General features: G+C 39.0%; 1 protein-coding gene and 1 long non-coding RNA gene across 2 annotated transcripts in view; one reads left to right on the plus strand and one right to left on the minus strand.

Moving 5' to 3' along the window:
* Fam107b (family with sequence similarity 107 member B) overlaps nucleotides 1-22,546 on the minus strand; it is a 197,640-nt gene that overhangs the window by 104,280 nt on the left and 70,814 nt on the right. Inside the window, exon 2 of the mRNA XM_046448358.1 lies at nucleotides 20,242-20,296. Coding sequence (XP_046304314.1) covers nucleotides 20,242-20,296 — 55 coding nt within the window. The remainder of the gene's footprint in view (nucleotides 1-20,241; nucleotides 20,297-22,546) is intronic.
* Nucleotides 1-22,546, plus strand: part of LOC124095201 (uncharacterized) — a 68,914-nt gene that overhangs the window by 23,193 nt on the left and 23,175 nt on the right. The window contains exon 2 of the long non-coding RNA XR_006852427.1: nucleotides 387-477. This is a non-coding gene — a long non-coding RNA (uncharacterized LOC124095201). The remainder of the gene's footprint in view (nucleotides 1-386; nucleotides 478-22,546) is intronic.

Genomic DNA, 22,546 nt, shown 5'->3' on the forward strand with positions numbered 1-22,546 from the left:
GTCGAACAACTTGTGTACCTTGATACAGCAGGAGTAGGAGCCATTTATTGTAGGACAGGAGGGGTATATATATTCCACACAGCTTATCTAATTAACATAAAATAGATACAGCAGTCAACCAATAAGGAATCTCCACACTTAATGGCTCGCTGGCGTTACTTCACAAACCACTCCCTCTGGCAAAATGCCAGGCGCCATCCTGACTTGTTTACAGACTCTAACAGGCCCTCACAAACTCAGGTCAAGGTACTACTTATATTTTCTCTTTAGCTCTTCTCCTCCTCCTCCTAACTTGTATTTGCTTTTATTTTATTATTATTATTTTAGCTCCCCTTCTTATACATTCTCATTTTTCCAACTCTGCTCATGATGCTTTTTCCACCTAGATTGTTTTTCTGCCTGACAACATTTTCCTGGACTAACCAAGCCAAAAGCATGTCTTCCTCCTCTGAACCTGAACAGCACCAACGACCCTAGGTAAGATACTGCTATGCTTGGCCTTTGCATCTGCTGGGCTTACAGCTTTCTAGGTAGTAAGTCTTCAATACATTTTTAAAGATCATGACTCAGATTTGTAAGGTCCCTGGCTCAGGAAATGCAGGGATGGAATCAGGAATCTTATGCAATGACATTGAGAATCAAGAAATGTAAAAATTATTAAGATTTCTGTTATCCCCTCTAAGCCTAACCTCAGGATCTACCAGACCCTGGATCAAGTCCAATCTCATCCCTTGATTTCTCTTCTTCCAATTCCAGCCTTTGTGGTTATGGCTTGAACAGCTTAAATCAGTGTCCACGGTTCTCATGGAACCCCTATGATTGGCCTACTTATTTAGCTGCTTCTCTCATGATGTTTCTTCCACTCCTAACGTCAGTAATACCCAATACAGTCACCGGAGTGTAGGAAGGATTTGCACCTTCCTCCTTGGGCTAACACTGCCCCTCATACAATGAATGGCCCTTTTCCTCATCCAACAAAGACTTATCCCAACTTTGAGGCTCTGTTGGGATTACCTCCTCTCTGAAGTTTGCCCTATCATCCTCCTTCCTCATTTGTATACCAACTGTGATCTGGCCTATAGTAACATCTCTGAGAGTTGCCATTAGTATCCAACACAGACTGTGGCCCTGGTAACACATCTGTTGGTTGATTTGTATGCGCCAGGCACTGTTATAAATATTTTATCTGTATAAGCCCATTTCACCCTTTCCACGAGCCTTTGAGATGGGAACTACAGATGAGGAAACTAAAAAAATTAGGTAGCTTGCTCAGGGGCCACAAAGCAGATAAGTGGTAGAACCAGGATTTAAACTCAGAACACCTGAATCCAGATTCTGAACCATTAACAAACTATACTGCCTACCAATAAGCATTGGTTAAATGATGTGCAGAAATGAATGATTTCTCCAGAATTGTAGGAAGTAGTTAACTTTTTTTCCATATGCCTTCATTGCTCAATTTAGCACATCCAAAGCAAACTCTCTTTTAATCCACATCTCTCAAAAAAGGCTTCCATCTGCTTTCATTCTCTTAGAAATAAAGCCAAGGATCCACCAAACATGAACCAATGCAGCTCCAATATGAGCACAGTATGACCCCAGTGACTACTGGATAATAAAGAGTGCTTTCCTCCAAGTTAAAAATCCACTAAGATTTCTTTTTGTTTCCTGGATTTTCTACACTAGGATCTTGCATAAATTGTAGCTAGTATCAAAGAATTTCAGAACTTGAAGGACCTTACAGATAATGCATTCCAACCCTTTAATGACCAGGAAACTGAGGCTCAGATCAACCAAGTAGTCAAACTGCCTATGGCCATACAATTAGTTATGTGATTCGTGGTTCAGGGTCCATAGGGGAAAAATATTTCAAAATATGTGGGTGCATCCTTTTTCTCTAAGAGGAATGCCCAATTTTGTTACCGCCCATTTTTTTAATTAAAAAAAAAAACTTGCTTTAAAAGGTTTTTTTAATCCAGTTGTAATTGTTTCATCCTTGATCTGGTATAATTATATATGGCTTCCACTTCCAAGTTGGCTTGGATTCAAAGGATTTATAGTGATTCTATAACACTCTATGAGATAAGTGTTCTTTTATCTCACAAATGAAGAGACGATTTTGCTTTCCTTACCAGCAGTGTTAGCAGAAGGGGAAAATGTGCTTTAACCAAATGTGTTTGCTGAAATAATATAATTGATCATCAACAAAGCCCTATCACCCTCTGTAATTTCTTCTTAGGTAGAAAATAACCAAGTGGTACTTTCCTTTCTTGTGGAAATTACTTAGTGGCTCCAATTACTAAGCTATGTTGTAACTCTCAATTTTGATAGATAAGCTGATAAAACACATTTTGGTGATTTGGGGTCTTCAGACATGTGATACTTTAAATAATTTAAGGTAACATTGTTTTGGTAAAATACAAATATACACTCAGCAGTGTATTTGGGTTATACAAATAGATGCAAAAGCAAATTTAGCTAGTTCAAAAGAACTGGTTATCTTAGCTCAGGATGCCTTAACAAAATACTATAGTCTGGGTTAGCTTAAACAATAGAAATTTATTTTCTTACAATTCTTGATGATGCTGGAAGTCCAAAATCTAGGTGCCAGCACAGTCAAATTCTTGCCAGAAGCTATGGAGCACATCTGTAATCTCAGCAGCTTGGGAGGCTGAAGCAGGAGGATCACGAGTTCAAAGCCAACCTCAGTACTTTGTCTCTAGCTATGAACATAACTTGTGATTTCAAATGTTCATAGCTAGAGAAGAATTTTGCCTCAAGTTGAATATTACCTCAAGTTCTACCCATATGCTGAGATTACAGATGTGCTCCACAGCTTCTGGCAATTTCTTTACTTTATGTGAATGGGCATAGGAGGCAAAGCCTGGTATCTGCCCATCAAGGGTCATGGGGAATCCATCTATAATATCTTAAAAATAATAATCAATCATGATCTTCTTGCAATTAGGTTCAAAACTGGTAATACTAAAAGTAATGAAGAGAGAGGAGGCTATGCCTTAGGAATTGCTTAGTTACATCAGAACCCCAGCCTCATGCTTCGTCCTTGGGGAAATTGTATTCCTTTTTTGGGTGGGACCTCACTGTCCTTTCTTCCCATGGGGTACTAATCATTTATTTGGCTACAACCTCTTTTATTGCCTTCTTGCATTCTCCACTTCATAAATCTTTAAGAGGTGTCAAGTCCACAGAAGGCAGTGGCTATTTTAGTAAGTCTGAAATGATCTCCCAAAGGCTTGTCACCTGGCTGTATTAAGAATAGCGGATAGATTTTTGCTCTCCACTAATTTAAGCAGCCTGAGAAAGAACACCGTGGCTGTCTGATTTGGTGGACCTTTCTTCCCCCACATTTCCATTCATTTATAACTCGTTTTTCTGCCTGCCTGTGATCATGACCATGGTTGTGACTGAGCATATCAGCCTGGAGAGACCCCTCAGCCTATGGGGGCACATGGCTATGAAAGAGGGGTTAGCTATTAAGACAACTTTTCTTCTTTATGCCTGGGAGGAAAATAAGATAAACAGTGGCATTTCAAATTTCCCCTAAGCTAGGGTTTATATTTACTTTTCCTAGATCTCAGATAAATTCTCATCCTGATTTCTGTTTTATGTCACTTTGGCTGACAAACGTCAAGCTCTTAACATTGATTAAAAATATCCCATTTGGCTGGAAACAGAACATCATGATTCAGGGCGAGTTCACTTTGTTTTGCTATCTTGATAAATGAGAGGTTAATAACAAGAGCTGGATTCATAGTCTTGGGTCAAGCCCTCTGTTTAGCTCCACTACAGAGACAACCTTCTCAGCTCTCCTTCTCCCTCACACTCAGTCTGCTTGATCCCTCTGAAAGGTGGATTCACCCTAAACCTTCTCCACAAACCTCGCATGGAAAGATGTGATGCAAGAGAAAGACCATCGCATCATCACATATGGCTTACCTCTCTTTAAACTACCATCTTGCCTGTCAGTTACTAGTCACACGGACATCTAGATAACCTCTTTTACACTGAGATCTCCCTAAGGTTTCTGACTATCATTTATGTTTTCCCACAAAACACAACATAGTGTATTCTGCTTAGAAGACAATTGTACATACTCATTGGCTGAATAAATGAATGAATATAAATATTTTAAAAATTATAGATGACATGAATTTTGGGGGCTCTTAGGCTCTCATTATAATTATCTGCATGCCAGGTACACACAGTTGTGCATGCCTGTAATCACAGAGACTTGGGAGACTGAGGCAGGAGGATCCCAAGTTTGAGGTCAGCCTGAGCAACTTAGTAAAACCCTGTTTCAAAATAATTAGCTGCATGCTGTCATTTATTACCAGCACTCTTTGTTACATAGTCAGTGCTTTGAAACCAACTTGTAGGCATATATAATATATATTATATAAAATTATATATAGTTATATTATATATAATTATATTAAATAGTTATATATGAAATTATATATAACTATATATTATAGGCATATATTATATATTATAAATAATATATAATTCTCTCCTGTGGATTTGCTGCTCTCATACAGACTGCTGTTTGAAAACCAAACAACTGATTTCCAGTCAGGAGTTCTAGACCCAGGCCAGCATTATGTGCAATGGCTATACAAATTTATACTTCCTAAACTAGAACACTGGAGCTAGAGAAAAGACATGACCAGTGCTTCTTGTTAAGATTGTCTCTAGAGCCCGAGGCAGTAAATACACTGTGACTGGTACTTTATTACTGCTCCAACCATCTGGCAAATTCAAGTACATATTAAAGATGTTGACATATTTAAAAAGTAAAGAATTTGTTTGCTATCTGTGGACAAACTGAAAGGAAGAGTGGGGTAAGACTCAATTCTTCTGAGGGGAAAAGGAAAGTAAAACATTTTCTTCATAGATTCAGCACATCTGAAAAATGTGCCTAGAAACATTATTATAACAGAACGCAATTCAAATTTTCTTCAGTCACCTCATTATTTTCCATTTGGGGTCAAAATCTAAAAGAACAAAGAAGGAAGTAAGATCTGAGGGAAGTATGGTCTAACCAGGAGCAAAAGAAGCCCCAGAGCGCACAAGCTTGATCCAAAGAGGAACAGAGCCCTCAGACTTAGTAAAACCAAACCTCTGGAGTCGACTGGTAGACCGGATTCAGAGCAGGTGCAACAGCTCTGGCCATTTGCTGACAGGCAACAAAAAGCCAGAGAAGTGCGGGGCGCTAAGAGGCTTTCAGAAGCTCCTGTTGCTAGGGAACCACTTCCTCTGTGTTCTTATGCAGCTAACTCCAGCTATTCAGCTATCACCAGAATAATCTTTCTGAGACTTGGGGCAGGGTGTGTGTGGAGAATCAGCCCTCAAAGCTCAGAAGTCATGGTAACACCAAGCCAAGTTCAGTGTTGCCAGCACATACCAAAGAGCCATGGGGGCCAGAACAGGAAGTAAAAAGGCGTCTTGTTTTATTCAGAGGGACAAAGGATATATGGACCCTCCTCTGCCTTTACCTGCCCAGGTATATCAACTGCAACAGTGACACACCCGCGGTTTTATTATCAAATTCTTGAGAGCTGAGAGTCTGTTTTCTTCATCTACAAATCCCCACATCATCCCACACCATGTCTTACCACTAGTTCTCCAAGTTCTTTGAATCCAATTGCTTCCCTCCATGAAGGTTTATCAAGGACTTGGTTCTATGTGCATGCACTGTGTGGGGTGCTGGGATGGAGGCAGAACTCACAGACACAATCTTCCACTCAAAAAGCTTCCAGGTCTTCTAGCAGCAGTAGTGTTTTTGGTTTACTTCTTAGGTCTCTGATCCACTTTGAATTGATTTTTGGGCCCGGTGAGAGATGGAAATCTAGTTTCATTCTTTCACATATGGCCATTCAGTTTCCCCAGCACCATTTGTTTAAAAGGCTGTCTTTTCTCTAATATAGGTTTTTGGCACCTTTGACAAGGATCAGATGACTCTTCGTGTCTCTTTTTAGGCTAATGCCTGTTTTGCTACCATAGCTCTGTAGTATAGTCTGAGATCAGGTATTGTGATACCTCCAGCCTCACTCTTCTGGCTCAGTATTGCTTTGGCTATTCTGATTTTTTTTTTATTTTTCCATATGAATTTTAAGACTTTTTTCTAGTTCTGTGAAGAATGTCTTTGGTATTTTGGTGAGGATTACATTGAATCTGTAAATCACTTTTGGAAATAAGACTATGTTGAAAATATTAATTCTGCCTAACAGCATGGGAGAATTCCAATTTCCTAAGGTATTCTTTGCTTTCCTTCTTCAGTGGTCTATAATTTTCACAGTAGAGGTCTTTCACCTCCTTGGTTAGATTTTTTCCCAAGTTTGTTTGTTCCTTTGTGAGGTTATTGGGAATGAAATTGTTTTCCTGGTTTCTTTCAGGGGATTCATTATTGGAATATAGGAAAGCTATTGATTTTTGTATGCTGATCTTGTGTCCTGCTGCTTTGCTGAATTTATCAGTTCAAGAATTCTTCTGGTGGAATTTTTTTCAGGGTGTCTTCTAAGTATAAGATTATGTTAGCTAACAGTTAATTTGGCTTCTTTTCCTATTTACATCCTTTTAATTTCCTTCTTCTGCCTGATTATTATGGCTAGAGTTTTAAGAACTATCATATTGACACAGGCACTGACTTCCTTAACAAGACCCCTAAACCTCAAGAAATAAAACCAAAAATCAATAAGTGGGATGGCGTCAAATTAAAAAGCTTCTACACTGAAAAGGTAACAAGAGTGTGAAGAGACACCCTACAGAATGGGAGGAAATCTTTGCCACCACTCTTCTGGCAAGGGGATTAATAAGCAGAATACATAAAGAACTCAAAAACCTTACCACCCCAAAAGACAAATAACCTAATAAATGGGCAAATGATCCAAACAGACATTTCTCAAAAGAAGAAACACAAATGGCCAATAAATACATGAAAAAAATGTTCAACATACTTAGCAATCAGGAAAATGTGAATCCAAACTACACTGAAATTTCATCTCACTGCAGTTAGAATGGCAATCATCAAGAATACAATTAACAATAATTGTTGGCAAGGATGCAGGGGAAAAGCACACTTATACATTGCTGGAAGGACTTCAAATTACTACAACCACTTTGGAAAGCAGTATGGAGATTACTCAAAAGGCTGGGAATGGAACCACCATGTTACCCAGCTGTCCCACTCCTTGATATTTATCCAAAAACCTAAAATCAGCATACTATAATGATACATGCATACCAATGTTTATAGCAATGTAATTCACAATAGCCAAGTTATGGAAACAACCTAGGTGTTTGTCCACAGATGAATGGATAAAGAAAAGGTGATATATATACAAAATGGAGTTTTACTCAGGCATAAAGAATGACATCATGTCCTTTGCAGGTAAATGGATGGAACTTAAGAGCATCATACTGAGTGAAATATGCCAGTTTAGAAAGCCAATGTTTTCTCTCTTTTGCAGAAATTACAGAGAAATAAGGTGAAAATAAAAAGGAAAACAGTAAAATAGATCCATTTCCTTTCGTCCCTCTCCCCTCCCCTCCCTCTCCTCTTCTCTTCTCTTTTCTTTTGTGTTGAGGATTGAATCCAGGACCTTGCCAATGCCAGGTATGAGTTCCACCACTGAGCTCTATCACACTGCTTTGATCATTTATCTTTGAAGAAGCTGAGGTTTCCCTGGATATGTTAAATGAAATTGGCCAACTTATGCTATATGCATACATGAATACATTGCAATGAATTCCACTTTTATGTATAAGTATAATGTATCAATTTTAAAAATGACATATACATGGAAGACCAGAAGAATACAGGAAGGGAGTCAAGGGGAAGGAGGAAGGGAGGCAAAGGTGAACTACTGGGGAGTGAGAATGAGCAAGCTATGCAGTTATGATTATGCCAAATGAACCCCACTATTATGTATAAGTATAATGCACTAAAAAAAACTTCTAAAAAGAGACAAAAATGGAAGTAGATGTTTAAAAAAGGAAAACAAGGAAATAAATACCTTTTCAAACAAAAAAAAAAAAAAGAGAGAAAAAAGGAGAGAGAGAAGTTTCCAGGATTGTAAGAGAAATACAGTAAGGATTAGGTTTGGCTATAAATAACAGAAACACAAATAGCCAAGGCGCAGATGAGAGAGTGGGTTTCATTTTTTGTTTTTTGTGCATAAATGAAGCCTACAGCTAGACAGTCTACAGTTCGTATTATTTCTCCTTGGTCTTGAGAGACCCAAGCTCCCATCTTTTCCTCCACTGTGCTGAACCATGGTTTCATCTTTGAGTTCTCCACTTGATCCAGGGTAGCTGCCATGATATCCTGCCAATGCTCTGGACAGGTAGGAGGGGGAAGGGTATACTCCCCTGAAGGCTTTTTGTAGTACACGGTGCTTCTGAAGTCTTTCTAGAAATTAATTTAAAGTCCGCTTGACGGCTCTGAAATCTGTCTTATTTGAATACATTACTTTTCTTTTTGCATTATGAAAGCTATAGGATCTCCTTATTGCAAATTTGGAAAACAGATGAATTCACCTCAAATTTCAATACTCACTTAAGAAGAGCAAGTACTTATTATATATTATGTATTTATTGTGCTAGGAACTAGGGCTATGAGGTGAACAACTGCAATCTGGTGTATTTCCTCCATTTTGTAAAGCTCTATATCGGCCTTCATGTTCTATAGCTACAATTACAACTCCAAATTTTATATCCTACTTTTTTCCACAGCATTAGGAGTCTCCCCCCATTTTGTTACATCACTGAATTTTTAAGAAGTAATACTTAGGGCTGGGGATATAGCTCAGTTGGTAGAATGCTTGCCTCGTATCCACAAGGTCCTGGGTTCAATCGCCAGCACATAAAAAAGGGAAAAAAAAAGAAGTAATATTTGCTTATAGTAAAAATGAAAATATTTTTTAAAAAAGATCCCCAGCCATATTCCTTTGTTCTTATCCTTTCAGCATGCACCACTCTAAATTAAGGAAAAGTGGGCTGTTAAAAGAGTTAGGGATAGTGGAGGAAAATTCTAGCACCTGAGGTGTGCATCCCAAAGTTCCCCATTAAAATGAAACTCCAGCCACCCAGTGGCTAATTCCTAATAACTAACATCTCCTAGGCCACCCTCCTATTCTTTCACATTTCTCTATTCTTTGCACTTGCAGAGACTGTGTCCAAAATAAACAAGGTGTATGAGAATATTTGTCTCCAGCCCTAGTTCTGGAGGAACCAAATGAAGACACATCTTGCAGTGGTGTGGATGTGAGGTCTCCCCCAACCCCCACAAAAACACTAAGCTCCTGTTATGCACGGAAGTTCAGGAGTGAAATGATTAGATTAGGAGGGCTGTGATCAAATCAGTCCATCCTAGTTTGAATAGACTTAGTGGGTGGTAACTGTGGGCAGGAGGGACATAGCTAGAGGAGGGGGTTTCTAGGGCATGTCCTGGGAGATTATATCTTGTTCCCCTGGCTGCCATGAGTTGAGCAGCTTTCCTCCACCATGTCCTTTTGCCATGAAGCTTCTACTGCACTTAAGGTTCAGAACCATGGAGGCAGCCAACCACAGACTGAACTCTGAAACTGTAAGCTGAAAATAACTTTCCTTCTCTAAGTTGTTCTTGTCAGGTGTTTTGGCCACACCAATGAAAACCTAATTAACACACACATCTACACTACTTTAGCATATATATATATATATATATATATATATATATCATGGCCAGCTCACTTTCTAAGAGAGCTGGGAAATGTAGTTTTATGGCTGGGTTGTAATTGCACCCAATAATATCTGGATGCTGTGGCTAAGATAATATGAATATAAACAACTGACCCACCGCTGTCACCAGAGATATCCTCACATAACTGAAAAGTATAGGCCATAAGAAAGGCACTGGAGAGACTACTTCTTGGTATGTACTTCATTACTTCATTGACACTACAGAATATAACTTGGATATTCAAGCCTGGGTGTGATTTTTGTATGTGAGTAGATACCCTGACTGTTATGTGTAAGATTTATAAGGACAGGTGAAGCTTGGACACAGAAAGCCAGTTAGGAAACTCTTAAGATGGTTTAGGTATGAGGGAACAATGTCTAAAACTAGAGTGTGATTGCGAAACTGGAAAATTTGGAATAGATATGAGAAATACTGCAAAGGAACCTTGTAAGACTTATACAGAGGTTAAGTAGAAAGAGGGAATCCTACATGACCTTAAAGTTTGAAGCCAGGCTCCATCAGAGAGAAGAGTCAATTTTGGGGCATGTTTGTTGTTGTCTTTGATTCTACCAGATTTAAATATGATGTCCTATTAGAGTTAAGTCAGAGTTAAGTTAAAACACAGATAATCACCTTCACCAAATTTAAAAAGAAAAAAGTGATTCTAATTTCTACACTTCACCTACATCAAAGTATGACTTTATGTGCTCAAGGGAAATTCCAAGAACTCGCCATCCCTCAGAGCTCCTTCTTTATAAAAAAACAGAAGGGTTAGCCTTTCTAAATGGGACTAGATCACAGATCCCTGTGGATAAATTCACTCAGACCAGAAGGATATAAAATTACCCCTCTCAGTATGGTACTGCTCAGAAATACTAAAGTGTGTCCAGAAGACTGACTGAGTTTTGCAGAGTAAAATGGCAAAGAGTTAAAACGTTTCTGGTCTTAACCAGGCTTGGGTTGAATCATGGTGCCACGCCCTTCTTGCTATATGATCTTGGATAAACTAACTTTTTAACCTAAACCTGCCCATCTGTAAAGGGGAAGTCAAATAGTCCTACTACCATAGGGCTGTTAAGAGGATTAAATAAGAAATGCACACAAAGACTCAGTCCAGTGCCTCATGCATTACAAGAAGTAATAAAGATTACCTATTGTTATTATCATAGTATCAAATCTGGGATGAGGACCAAATATTTTGTGTGCAGCTGTCAGAAAAGACCAGTTAGGATAATATGCTCCTGAAATTACAAAAATTCAGTTTGACAGTCAGGCCAGATTAACTCAGGACAAAACCAATGGATTAGACCAGGTAAGAAGCTGAGAAAGTTTTAGTCACCTGAAAAAATTCATACAATTATTCACTTTTTAAATGCCGTTTTGAGTTATTAGAATAAAACACATATTATAAATCTACTTAGAGCAGGGCAGCCACTAAAAAAAAATTTAGGCACACACAAAAAATTGCAAGGCACACAGTTTTGGAAACATGGTCCTCAGGGTTATGAGGGTTAACTGGCTCTGACTGAACATAAAACCAAGTAGGCAGAGCTTACAGCCCTACCTCAGTGCCCAACACAAAGGGAAGGATCTGTAAATGTTTGCTGATCACATGGATCCAGTGGACTGATGGCACCTTATTTACTATGCAGGCCAAATACTAGAATCAGGTCTTTGCAAAATATGCCCTGATTTTTTGAGTCTCTTTGATCTGTTCTGCTTCTATGACTCAGAAAAAAGCCAAGAGCAGTTTGGTCCCTTTTGTCCATTTCTCCTTGGACAGCAACACTGAAATTTTCATGATCACTGAATGCACTGGAGTCATGCTTGATCAAAATCTATCTGGGAGGTACCAAGCACACAGCCAGACAGGCTAATGCTCCCTACGTGATTTTGCATCATCAGCCTTGCTGAGCAAGAGCAGAAGCAGCGTGTTTTATTTACTCCAGCCCTGTCAGAAGCATGCAGTGGCCTCTCACTTCCCTTAAAAGAAGAAGGCATAGAAGAGAAGCCCAGGCTCAGGGCATTCCCTGAGACCTCCAATTCCCTGAGTGATCAGAGCAAAGCTAGAACTGTATTTCTAGTGTTCCAGCCACACCCACCCATTAAGAGATTGCATTTCCTGGTGGTACTCTTCACAGTGCAAAATCTTTTGTAATCCTCCATTATTGAAAAACATGAAGAACCTTTCGATAGTATAATATTCGCTGCTTACACTGAGTAAAATTCAAAAATGCAACTACAGGGAGCTTCAGGGAATTTTGTGTAAAGATCGCTGGCAGAAGCAAGGCAAGCGCTCACAAGCTTGATGCTAGCATTTCCTCCTCTGTTTCCATAGCAACGGCCACCACTCCATCTTACCTGCTCCTCAGATCACCACCAAAGAAGAGATTTCTGATAAGGGAGCAAAACCACACGATTTTGTTTATTAAACTGGAAGCTTGTGGGAAGAGTTTCTTCCTGCCTGGAAATGATAAGGGTTATTATTTGTTTGTGTTTCTTCCTTTTTCTCCTGTATTTCTCCCTCACACCACAATCCAGGGGCTTAATCCTCAAATGCCTGCAGGGGTGAGGCAGGATGGGGAGGGAGCTGCTGGAAATGCAACTCTGCTGAGTTTTATTTATTATTACTTAGGAATGAAGGCCTGTTTGGCTGGTTCTTAAAATATCTCAAAAGAAATTGGAACCTAGATTTTACATAAAATTTTCTAGTTGCTAAACATTGGCAACCTATTTTTAATTTTTTTTTAATTGCAAGCAAACAAAACACATCTACAAGATGAGTTTGTTCTGTTTAGAACAGCCCTAAGCAGTTACAGTCACCACCAGGTTCTCAGTATCATTTACTGTTTTCTGATATCTGTGAGGAGCATACACTGCATATTACCCCTAAATATTAATTATAGCCCAAATGTATTAGTTAACAAGAAAGTCATAATTCATTTGGAGATACCTTTGTAACTTTGTTGTATGTTGTTATCTCTTTCACTCATTCTGTCTGTGATAAAGGATGAGAAACCAGATGCATTCTTTCCTGAGCTGTTTTTTAAAAATTAAAACAGGCTCAAAACAGAGAATAAGATTATTTGAGTTCACCCAGAACCAATCAGCAATTAGGGTAAGTATCAGGGCCCATGCTTGGGAGTTAAAAAATAAATGCTATTATGATTCAAATCTACTCAAAAGATTTGAAAGTTTTAAAAATATTTTTAAAGGATTTTTTCCATCTCAGCCAGGCTCATGGATGCTTTCAAATATTACAGTTGTGTTCAATCAGTGAGCCTCAGAAGGGACCCTCTCTTAGCTTGGGTTCCCCCAAAAGCATGCCCTGAGACAGGGAATCAGATGAAAGCAGCTGAGGTGGGAATTGAGGGTGGACAGGTGACACAGGGGAGGAAAAGTTCTGTCACAGGGTTGTTTCCAGCCAGCTTCTCCTGAGAGTGAGAAACTGGGAGCCAGTTCTGGACCCAAGCACAAGGGAGCGGGAGTATTTATCCACCAAGTCCCATCAATGGTTGGTTGAGGGCTGTTCCCCAAGGGATTAGGGAAAACTCTGGGGAAGGTAAGAGAAGGCCTTTAGTCAGAGACACACGCTTGTGCTGAAGTAGGAACAGCGTGTGCACCAAAGTGAAGAGTCAAGGGACACAGGATGTGAGAACTAGCCACTCGTGTCAACTTCATCTCTCCATATGCCTGACCTTTGATATGGACAAGGGATGTTTTCTCAGTGTTGCATAAAGTGCAGTGCCCAAACAACTTTGGGACAAATTCCTTTATGACTTTTCAACCACAGTGCTGGCCCTCTGTCCCTCCTATATGTGTACATTTCAGGAACAGTCGCTGATCTTCAAGGAAACATCAAAATATATGGGGGCTGCAAAGCCAAGCAGAGTTGGAGTGTGGAGAGAGGGCGGAAATAAAGAAACTGACTTTACAGGGGATCTCTGAGGCAGAAATTTCATTTCAGATGTTTTCAGGGAAACATGGCTAAAGAACAAAAATAACAATGACATTAACAACAGTCTTTCAGATTGGAAAACTTCGTATTTTTTTTTCTGTTATGAACATTTGTGACCTGCATTTGGAACTTCTAGATGATGATTTCTATTTTCCACATCCACTTCTCTAAAGAGAAAGCTGGCTGGGCATCCAAATCCATAGCAAGCAATATAATCTCCATATTTTTATTCTTACATGGGGGAAGGAAGTGAGAAGTGGGAAGTGGTAGAGAGGTTCCTCTAGGAGGGAAACATTTACATATAGACCATTGCTTTGCTTCTTCTGACTTTGTGTGTTAATGTCACCTTCACAACACTTCCTTCTCCAAGAGATTTTTACAAAGGGAAAACATTCAATTTTAAGCAAACAAGAAGAAAATATTGAAAGAGAATGATATAGAGAAATGGATCTGGTAGCATAAAAAAAGTCAGGCAGTTCTACTCTAAGTATCAACACTGAAAATTTCATTCCTGGTATCTGATGCACCTTGTGGGTAAACTTCTGGAAAGCTCCATGCCTCTACTCCCATTGTGTTAACAAACACAAAATCAGGTGTAATAGAGTACACAGTGAAGCCACCAAGGTGTCTCCTGGCTGTGTCTCAATTTGCTATACAGGTACATCTCAGCTCTTCTCTAAGGCACAGGAACCCACTCAATCAACAGATATTAGGTGTATCTTAGATATGGAGTCTAAAATAAACCCTCATTTTTATTTTCTTTGGCATTTTCTCATTCATGAACAATAAGTGGTCTGCTGGATTTCCTGAATTGAAAAAATTCTGAAAACAATTAGCTCTCTGCCCATAAAGAGAGGAAGAAACAGCAGACTGCTCTCTGGGTGACTCCATGGAGGGTAGGTGCTATGTTTTCAAATCCATGAGTGGTAATATCTCTTCATAGGTTTGGCCTAGGATAGTGCTGAGAATTTTAAACCCTATTTCATTAGTTGATGCCTTCTGAATACAAAATGGCAGTGGGCTGAAAGCAGACTGGCACATCTTTAATAGACAGGCCGGGAAGTCTCTTTTCACCCCAAGTGCTAAACATGGCATTGCTGCTTTCTCCTGCCAAAGATAAACATTACCCCCACCTCCGGTCACTAGAGAAGTATCTCCTCAGAGTGAAAGGCTGTTCTAATGGATTTATCCAGTGGAGAAAATGTAGGCAAAAATAGTATCTTTCTCCTACTCATACTTGATAATACAAGATGTGTAAGTAAATTCTAGAAGCATCTCTTTATGGATATGTATTAGAGCCCAGTTGTGTGTTAAACCCTGCTTGGTTGTGTGTTAAACCCCTGGGATTGGGAATGAATCTCCCCTTCTCAAGATTGTGTTCTTCCAGCAACAAGCATGTTGCCACTTTCACTTCTTGAAAAGATTTACTTGATAGTGAAAATCTAATTGCTATTATTCAAAATACAGACAAAGTAATGGGATTCCATAGGTTAAAATAAAATTATGATAGATAAATCTCATAAAGGAGTGTGGAGTATCTGGGTTTCACTGAGTCATCTACAACCTGAGTAGCATTTTCTCCAATAAAAGTTTTCCTACGGACCCTCAGACTGTCTGTCCTACAGTTCAAGGAACAGGAAGAAGATAAACTCCTGGTAAAGGAAGAACATTCGGCTTCTGGAAGGCAAGGCTCATGTCCAACTCATCTCTGGCTTCGATAATGATTCACTTCCTACCTGTTAAATACAGAGTGCACCCGTTTTTCCATCTCAGGCTATGTTGTGAGCCTATCCATTGTTTATTCATGCACTCACACTCAGTCAAACTACTTATTTTGGGTTCTTATGCATTCCAGGAGTAGAGCTGGGAACTAAAGCAAATATAAATAAATAAGTAAAAAATGATGCCATGTTCCATTTCTGCTTAACCAAATTGCTTTAGCAAGAGTTTAAGAGACAGGAACAAGCATTCAGTCTTCACCCGAGAAATATGTACTGAACACCTGCTACTAGTCAGGCTCCAGTCTAGGTCTCCATCCTGTGTGCAGCTGCACGTAAAGTGCTCTCACATCTTTGGAGCTTACCCTCTAGCAGGGAGGAAGACAAAAAGCAAATACACTCTACAGTATGTTGGATAGCTGTCAGTGGTTTTAGAAACACAAGTCCAGGCAGGATATAAGAATTGCAGGACAGTCTGCAATTTTCTAGTGGCTAAAGAAGATCTCAGGGAGAACACAGATCTGGTAAGAGGTGAGGATGTGAGCCATGTGGAACACAGTCCCAGAAAGGAGTTAGGAACCAGGTCTTCCCCAAAAACCATCCACAACCCCCAGTAGTATTGTCTCTAATGAAAAGCCTGCCCCTAATCTTCATGCTGTCTGAGACATTTAACTAAGATGAGGTCCATCTCCCTTCTTTTTTTTCTAACCTCCCCATCTGAAGAGTTGCCTATTCATTCTGCTTTTGCACAGTTGAAGGGGATGTGTGACCAAAATATAGTTGGTCCCTGTGGAAGTCTCCTGTGGACTGTTCTACCATGACATAAAAGTAAAAACAGACACTTTGAATAATCAGAAATGGGTTTTGCCCAGGCAGAAGCCTGACCTCTGAGTATGTCAACCTACAGACAGCAATGGAGGCTGCTCAGTGTAATCCTGGTCTCACTTCCCCACAGAAGTTACAAAAATACATATATAATTTTCCTCATTGTGTCCATTTTCGGTTGAAGAGTTCTAACGGTTTAAGGTTCGTTACTTCACCCTTAAGTAACCTAAAAACCACAGGAAATGAAAACTTAACTCAGTACAAATGACATGCACAATGAACTCTGAAAATGTGCTGGGCCCCACTCCACTCCTGGTGACCTATAACAAAAAGAGGGTATTCTGATAACACCCTTTGACCAACCATAAAAAGACTTTAACTTACAGATTATCGAGTGTTGCAATCTTTAAGGCCCTGGCAGCACAAATAATCAAGATTCCGCAAGATCGTCTTGAATTTTAAGTTCATTTGTAAGTTGTTTCAGCATGCAAAAACACTTGGCCTGTTTCTAAAGCAATACATGGGTAAGAGGAATGGTGAAATGGAGCCAACATTTTTCAAACTTGTTTTACTTTTTTTTGAAACATAGCCACCAGAAAGATTACAATTCATTTTTAAAGGATTCTCTCAAGAAAGCACAGTTGGCCAAATCATTCATCTCCCTGCCCACAAGGGAATAAATAAATGATCTAGTGAAGATACGATATTCCTCCTGTGTAAGGTTGCTCCTATCCCTCTTTCTCTACAAAAGTGGTAGTTTTCTACTCGTTTGGCTACAAATAAAATCAGTAGGGGCATGATCTATAGTTTATCTGTGTTAATTATAAACCCGAGTCTCCATACTACGCAAGAAATATTCAATTTTTTATCTAATTCACTATTGGAGCCCACAGAGACTATTGTAGGTATTCAGAATGGTTGGTGGTTGTTCTCAGAACCTTTCAGCAGAATAGAAAGAGATGAAGCAAAGGTTCATCCTAAAACTTACTCTCCAAAATAAAAGGCAGATAAACCATAAAAACTCAGGAAAAGGAACACATTCATGGAAAGGCCAATAGGAAAGAGGCTCCCAGGCAAAGTGTGATGGTCCATTCTAGGTCAACTTGACTGGACCAAGGGGTGATCAAGTTAAATGATATTTCTGGTTGCGTCTCTGGTGATATTTTCAGATAAGATCAGCATTTGAATTGGTGGACAGACTAAAGTAGATTGCCTTCTGCGATATGGGTGGGTGTTACCCAAACTGTTGAGTGCCAGAATAGAAGAAAAGGTAAAGGAAGGAAGGAGTCACCCCCCTTTGTTTCCAGCCTGACTGGTTGAACTGGGACATCAGTCTTCCACTGCCCTTCGACTGGGACTCACTCTATGGGTTCCCCTGGTTCTCAGGCCTTTGAACTTGGACTAGAGTTACACCACCAGCTTTCCTGGGACTCCAGTTCACAGTGACAGACTTAAAAGTCTCCATAGTCACATGAGACAGTTCCTCATAGTACATCTCTTACCAAATCTATACCCTAGTGGGTTTTTTATTCTGGAGAACCCTAACTAACACAGAAAGAAAGAGTGCTTCTCTTCTGGTATAGCAACTGCTGCAAATGATGCATAAGTTCAAGTAAAAACATATACTGGCTTCTGTCTCTGTCCTCAGCTACTTCCAATAACTGGCTTATCCTCGGAGAGCTATGCTCTCAGACTTCAAATCGTGGCTTGCTGACAAACAGTTCTCTCTCTTTGGCATGATACCTCCTCTTTGCCACCATCAGTAAAAATATTGTTCCTGGTCATGTCGAAGGAACTCTCAAGTAGGGAAAACTTCCTCCACACATCATCCACCCAACACACCATCGTCTTTCATGGGCCCACTGCCTCATTCTTCCTTTTCCCTGTGCACAGTTACAGGCATAGCCCATGTTCAGTTTTGTGTCCTATTCTTTATTTTTGCATCAAATATTGTGTGAAAAGGATGCAATACATCTTTGAAATGGTATTTTCAATAAAGAATCAAAGTTCACTTTTAAAAAGATATTACCCTTTCCACTTAGCAAGACTTCCATGGAGTCTGGGGAAAATACCACCTGATTCTGGGTCAGCATTAATCACAGGCAAGTTACTTACTAAGAAACCATCAAATATGTAGAGATTTCTGCTAAATTATTAGAGAGCAAATGATGGAACTGTCATTGGCCCCTGGGTAGCCCTTGCAAGTATAAACTATAGATCCCAGGATAAGGTGTCAGATGCCTAATCAATAGGTCATCAACCAGAATAAATTTTTTTTAAATGTGGAACTCCAAAAAGATACCACCATGGATTCAATGTACAGTACTGGTTATCATGTATTGATACCCTAGCTAATGTGACTCTCTTTATGAATGAATGAATTTCCATCATTCAAGACCTTGCTTATATGTCTCATTCTCTTAGAAAACTTCCTGAATCCTCCAAATTGCATTCATCCCACCTCTTTAGTGCTCACAAGCTACCTACTCCTATCTCAGTTTTGATGTGTACTGTATTCTGCCTTTTGCCTTAGCTCCCCGTGTCTGTGACTTACAGGCGCTCTTCAACAGCAAGCTCTGTGAAGGGAAGGCTTCCACAGTCTTGGCTTCCTCTACAACCTACATTTTACATTTTTTCTTGTGTTGTAGACACCCTCTCTTAGACATTTCTCTCTTTTGAGCACTAGTGCCATATCTTATTCTTTTTTTATAATTCCCAAATCTAAAATAGGCATAGTGTTGGCCCATAAAAAGCCTGCCCCACTGATGTCCCCATTCCAGAGAATGAAAATGGACATAAGGGATTCATTTAACAAGAATTTACTGAATGACTACTATGTTCCAGGTTCTGTCCAACGTGCCAAGGATACCATTAAACAATACAGGCAATGTCCCTGCTCTCTAGAAGACAATAAGGAAATAAACCAATCAGTAGAAAGTTGATTTTAAGTCAGAATAAGATCATAAAAAAGTTTTAAATTGGTCAGAGTTGAAGAGTGATTCAGAGGAATGTGAATGTGGTCCTCAAGTTTCTGTAGGACAGGACATTTGAGCTGTGAGGAGCCAGGTATATGAGGATATGCAAGGGGACAGAATCCTAGGAAGAGGCAGCAAACTAGAGTAATGCTTGCTCTCAACCCAGTACAGGTCACCTGGCAGGGGAGAACAGGTGTAGAGGAAATGGTGGAGTTGGCTAACAGCTGCTTCTCTCATCCCCACTCCTACCAGAGCAGGGTGCCACTTTCCCCTCACTTTGCATATTCTTTCCATTACTATTTCCCATTTCTTAATCCTGCTCCCTCGTTGCCATGAAATTCTAAGAACACAAGTTTCTTCCAGCAACAAATACCTCTGGAGTCATCTTCCAATACTGAGTCATATAAAACACAAAACTAGAAGCTGTTGGAAAATAGAAGATGATGGTATTAAGATTGAGCTTTCATTGTTATTAGTTCCATTCAACTAATGTTTATTTTTATAGCCATTTTTTCTGATTATCTTCCCTGACCTTAATCTTAAACTAAATTATAAATGTCTTGTAACTTGTTTCTTTCCACATTATCTCATAGGAAGTTTTATCGCAGGGTAAATAGCTTTAGCAAAGCTACATATTTGATTATATACTAACTTCTAAAGCAAACTTATCTAAAGAATATTTTTCAAGATAATCAAAAGCATTTCAGTAAGTAGCCAAACTCCTTATTTTAGCATTACTGAATCTGGAATTTCTTTATCATCATCTACTTTGCAAGTATTTATTCTTCAAGAAGTGTAATCAAAGAAAGAAAAAAGACAAAGAAGAGAACAAGCTATTTTCTGTCTCACAACCAGATTGCCCAGATGTTGTGGCTAGAATACATCACAAGTGACATTTCTAGTAGTGTTTTCATCATTTGGAACATACAATTTTTCCTTTGAAATTTGCAAGCTTTTCAATGCTCTGAGTCCTGCTGTCAGCAATAGCAGCCCAGAAAAGGATTCACACCCAGTGGACTCTACCTGATGTCATCTTCTGCTCCAACTTGGGGCACTTATCTTCTTGGAATTCTTCTTCCTAAGTTACAGCCCCACAAACCAGAAAAGCAGAAAGAGAGTAAAAATCAGCATTAATTTATAGAAAGACTTTTTTTTTTTCAAAACTACTGATTAATATGAAATCAAAATCTGAGAAAATTAGACTGAGCCCCAAAGTGCTGAGATTTTGGACAAGCAAAACGTAAGTACTCAATACTGATTATATGACTATGGGAGTATTGGGTTACACACCTCTAGGGTTCCATTCACATGGAAGTATCAAAGAACTTGTCCCTTGAGTAGCACAACCCAGGAATCCTCTGGTACTACACATCTAGGGTCACTGATTACTTAGACAAGATGGCAATAAATCTCTCCATAAGACAGGAGTTCTTCCAGCATGGTAGAACAAAGAAAATTATATTTGATTTTTCATAATTCAAGTACATGATTCCATGTATTTTTTTTTTTTTGGTACTGGCGCATTCTACCACTGAGCCACATCCCCAGCCCTGTTTATTTTTTTTCTTTGGAGATAGCCTCCATAAGTTACTTAGGTTCTTGCTAAATTGCTAAGGCTTACTTTGAACTTGTGATCCTCCTGCCTCATCCTCCTGATCCCTGGGATTACAGGCGTGCACCACCATGCCAGACTACATGAACTTTTGAAAGTTCTATCACTGTTCAGTTATTTTTATCTCTGGAAAGGCGGATATTTACCTTATCCTCTGAATCCTAGTATTATAGTCCTTACTATTATATTTTATTGTTTATTAACACATTAATTGTACATATTAATGGGATTCAATATGATATTTCAAACACATGCATAGAATATGCCTTATCAAAACCAACCTCCCCTTATTCACCCTCCCTCCCTTCCTCTGGTAATCACTATTTTAGGTTCATGTTGACTTTTCTTGGCTTCCATATATGAGACAGAGCATGTAGTACCTGGTCTTTCTGTGTCTGGCTAATTTCACTTAACATAAGTAAAATAAATCCTCCAGTTTCTATCCATTTTGTGCAAATGACAGCATTTCATTTTCTTTATGACTGAACTATATCTCACGGTGTGTCACCACATTTTCATTATCCATTCATCTTTTGATAGATACCCAGGTTGATCCTATATCTTAGCTGTTATAAATAGTGCCACAATAAACCTGGGTGTGCAGGGAGCTCTTTGGTGTGCTGATTTCACTTCCTTTGAATATAAACCCAGAAGTGGGATAGCTGGATCATATAATAGTTGAATTTTTAGTTTTTTGAGGAGTTTCCACATTATTCTATATAATGGTTGTCCTAATTTACATTCCCAACAGCTATGAGAGTCTTTTTTCTCCACATCTTCACCAGAATTTGCTGTTATTAGTTTTTATAATAACCATTCCAAGCATCATAGGACCTGATATTCTTCAATGACAATTGTCACTGCTGTAATGCTGATAAAAGTAGATCCTGCTAGAAGTAAGGGAGGTAAATTAGGAGGATGCCTAAGGGATACTTCTCTAACCTCTCTAGTTTTTGTCTGAAAGATGATTTTATGCTGATTCTTTCATTTATTTTTTTCCTTTCATTAAACGTTTTTTAAGTACTATTATGGCCCATTTCTGTGGGATCTTACTCTTTAGGCAGGATCCCTTCTAATGTCCCTTAAATAACATCCAAGCAGTGCCTTCGCAGCTTCCTTCCTAATCTGGAACACTTTCTGCATACACTTTTTTCTTTAGCTCAACAGAGGATATTCTAGACTATAATAAGCATATGGGTAAGGGATTTCCTATGATAACTGTGTACTCTGTAGCCAAAATGAAAAAATGGAACTCAAAAAAATGATATTGTCCACCATAGAAACACTTCCAAAGTTGTGCTTAGCTTACCAGTTCCTAGGTAATAGCTCATCAGGATCCAACTCCATCAGATACTGAAGCTCAATTAGTAAGAAAGAAATGTACTTTTTTCTTCATAAAGATTAGTTTCATTAGATTACCATCAGTACCAGCTCATAAAAGAATTGATATCACCTGTGCTGGGAACAAGTGTTTTTCCAGAGATAAAAACCATCTCCAGCGTTCATCATCAGAGAGCAGTCCCCCAAAATTGTCCTATTTTTACAACCCATGAAATAGTTTGGGCATAGGCAATTTGGGTAAATAAGGACTCAGTTCAATTATCTCAAATTTATGGATTATAAGAAATTTTAATGAAAATTGCTTTCAAACTTGCATTTCTAGAAAGGGTGTGAATTAATAAGAAAGAAAATGAAAACTATAGAAAAGGTCTATAG

This window comes from Marmota monax, unplaced genomic scaffold, assembly GCF_021218885.2.
Source record: "Marmota monax isolate L192 unplaced genomic scaffold, Marmota_monax_Labrador192_F-V1.1 WCK01_AAM20220418_F8-fsc00066, whole genome shotgun sequence".
In the NCBI taxonomy this organism is placed as follows: Eukaryota; Metazoa; Chordata; class Mammalia; order Rodentia; family Sciuridae; genus Marmota; species Marmota monax.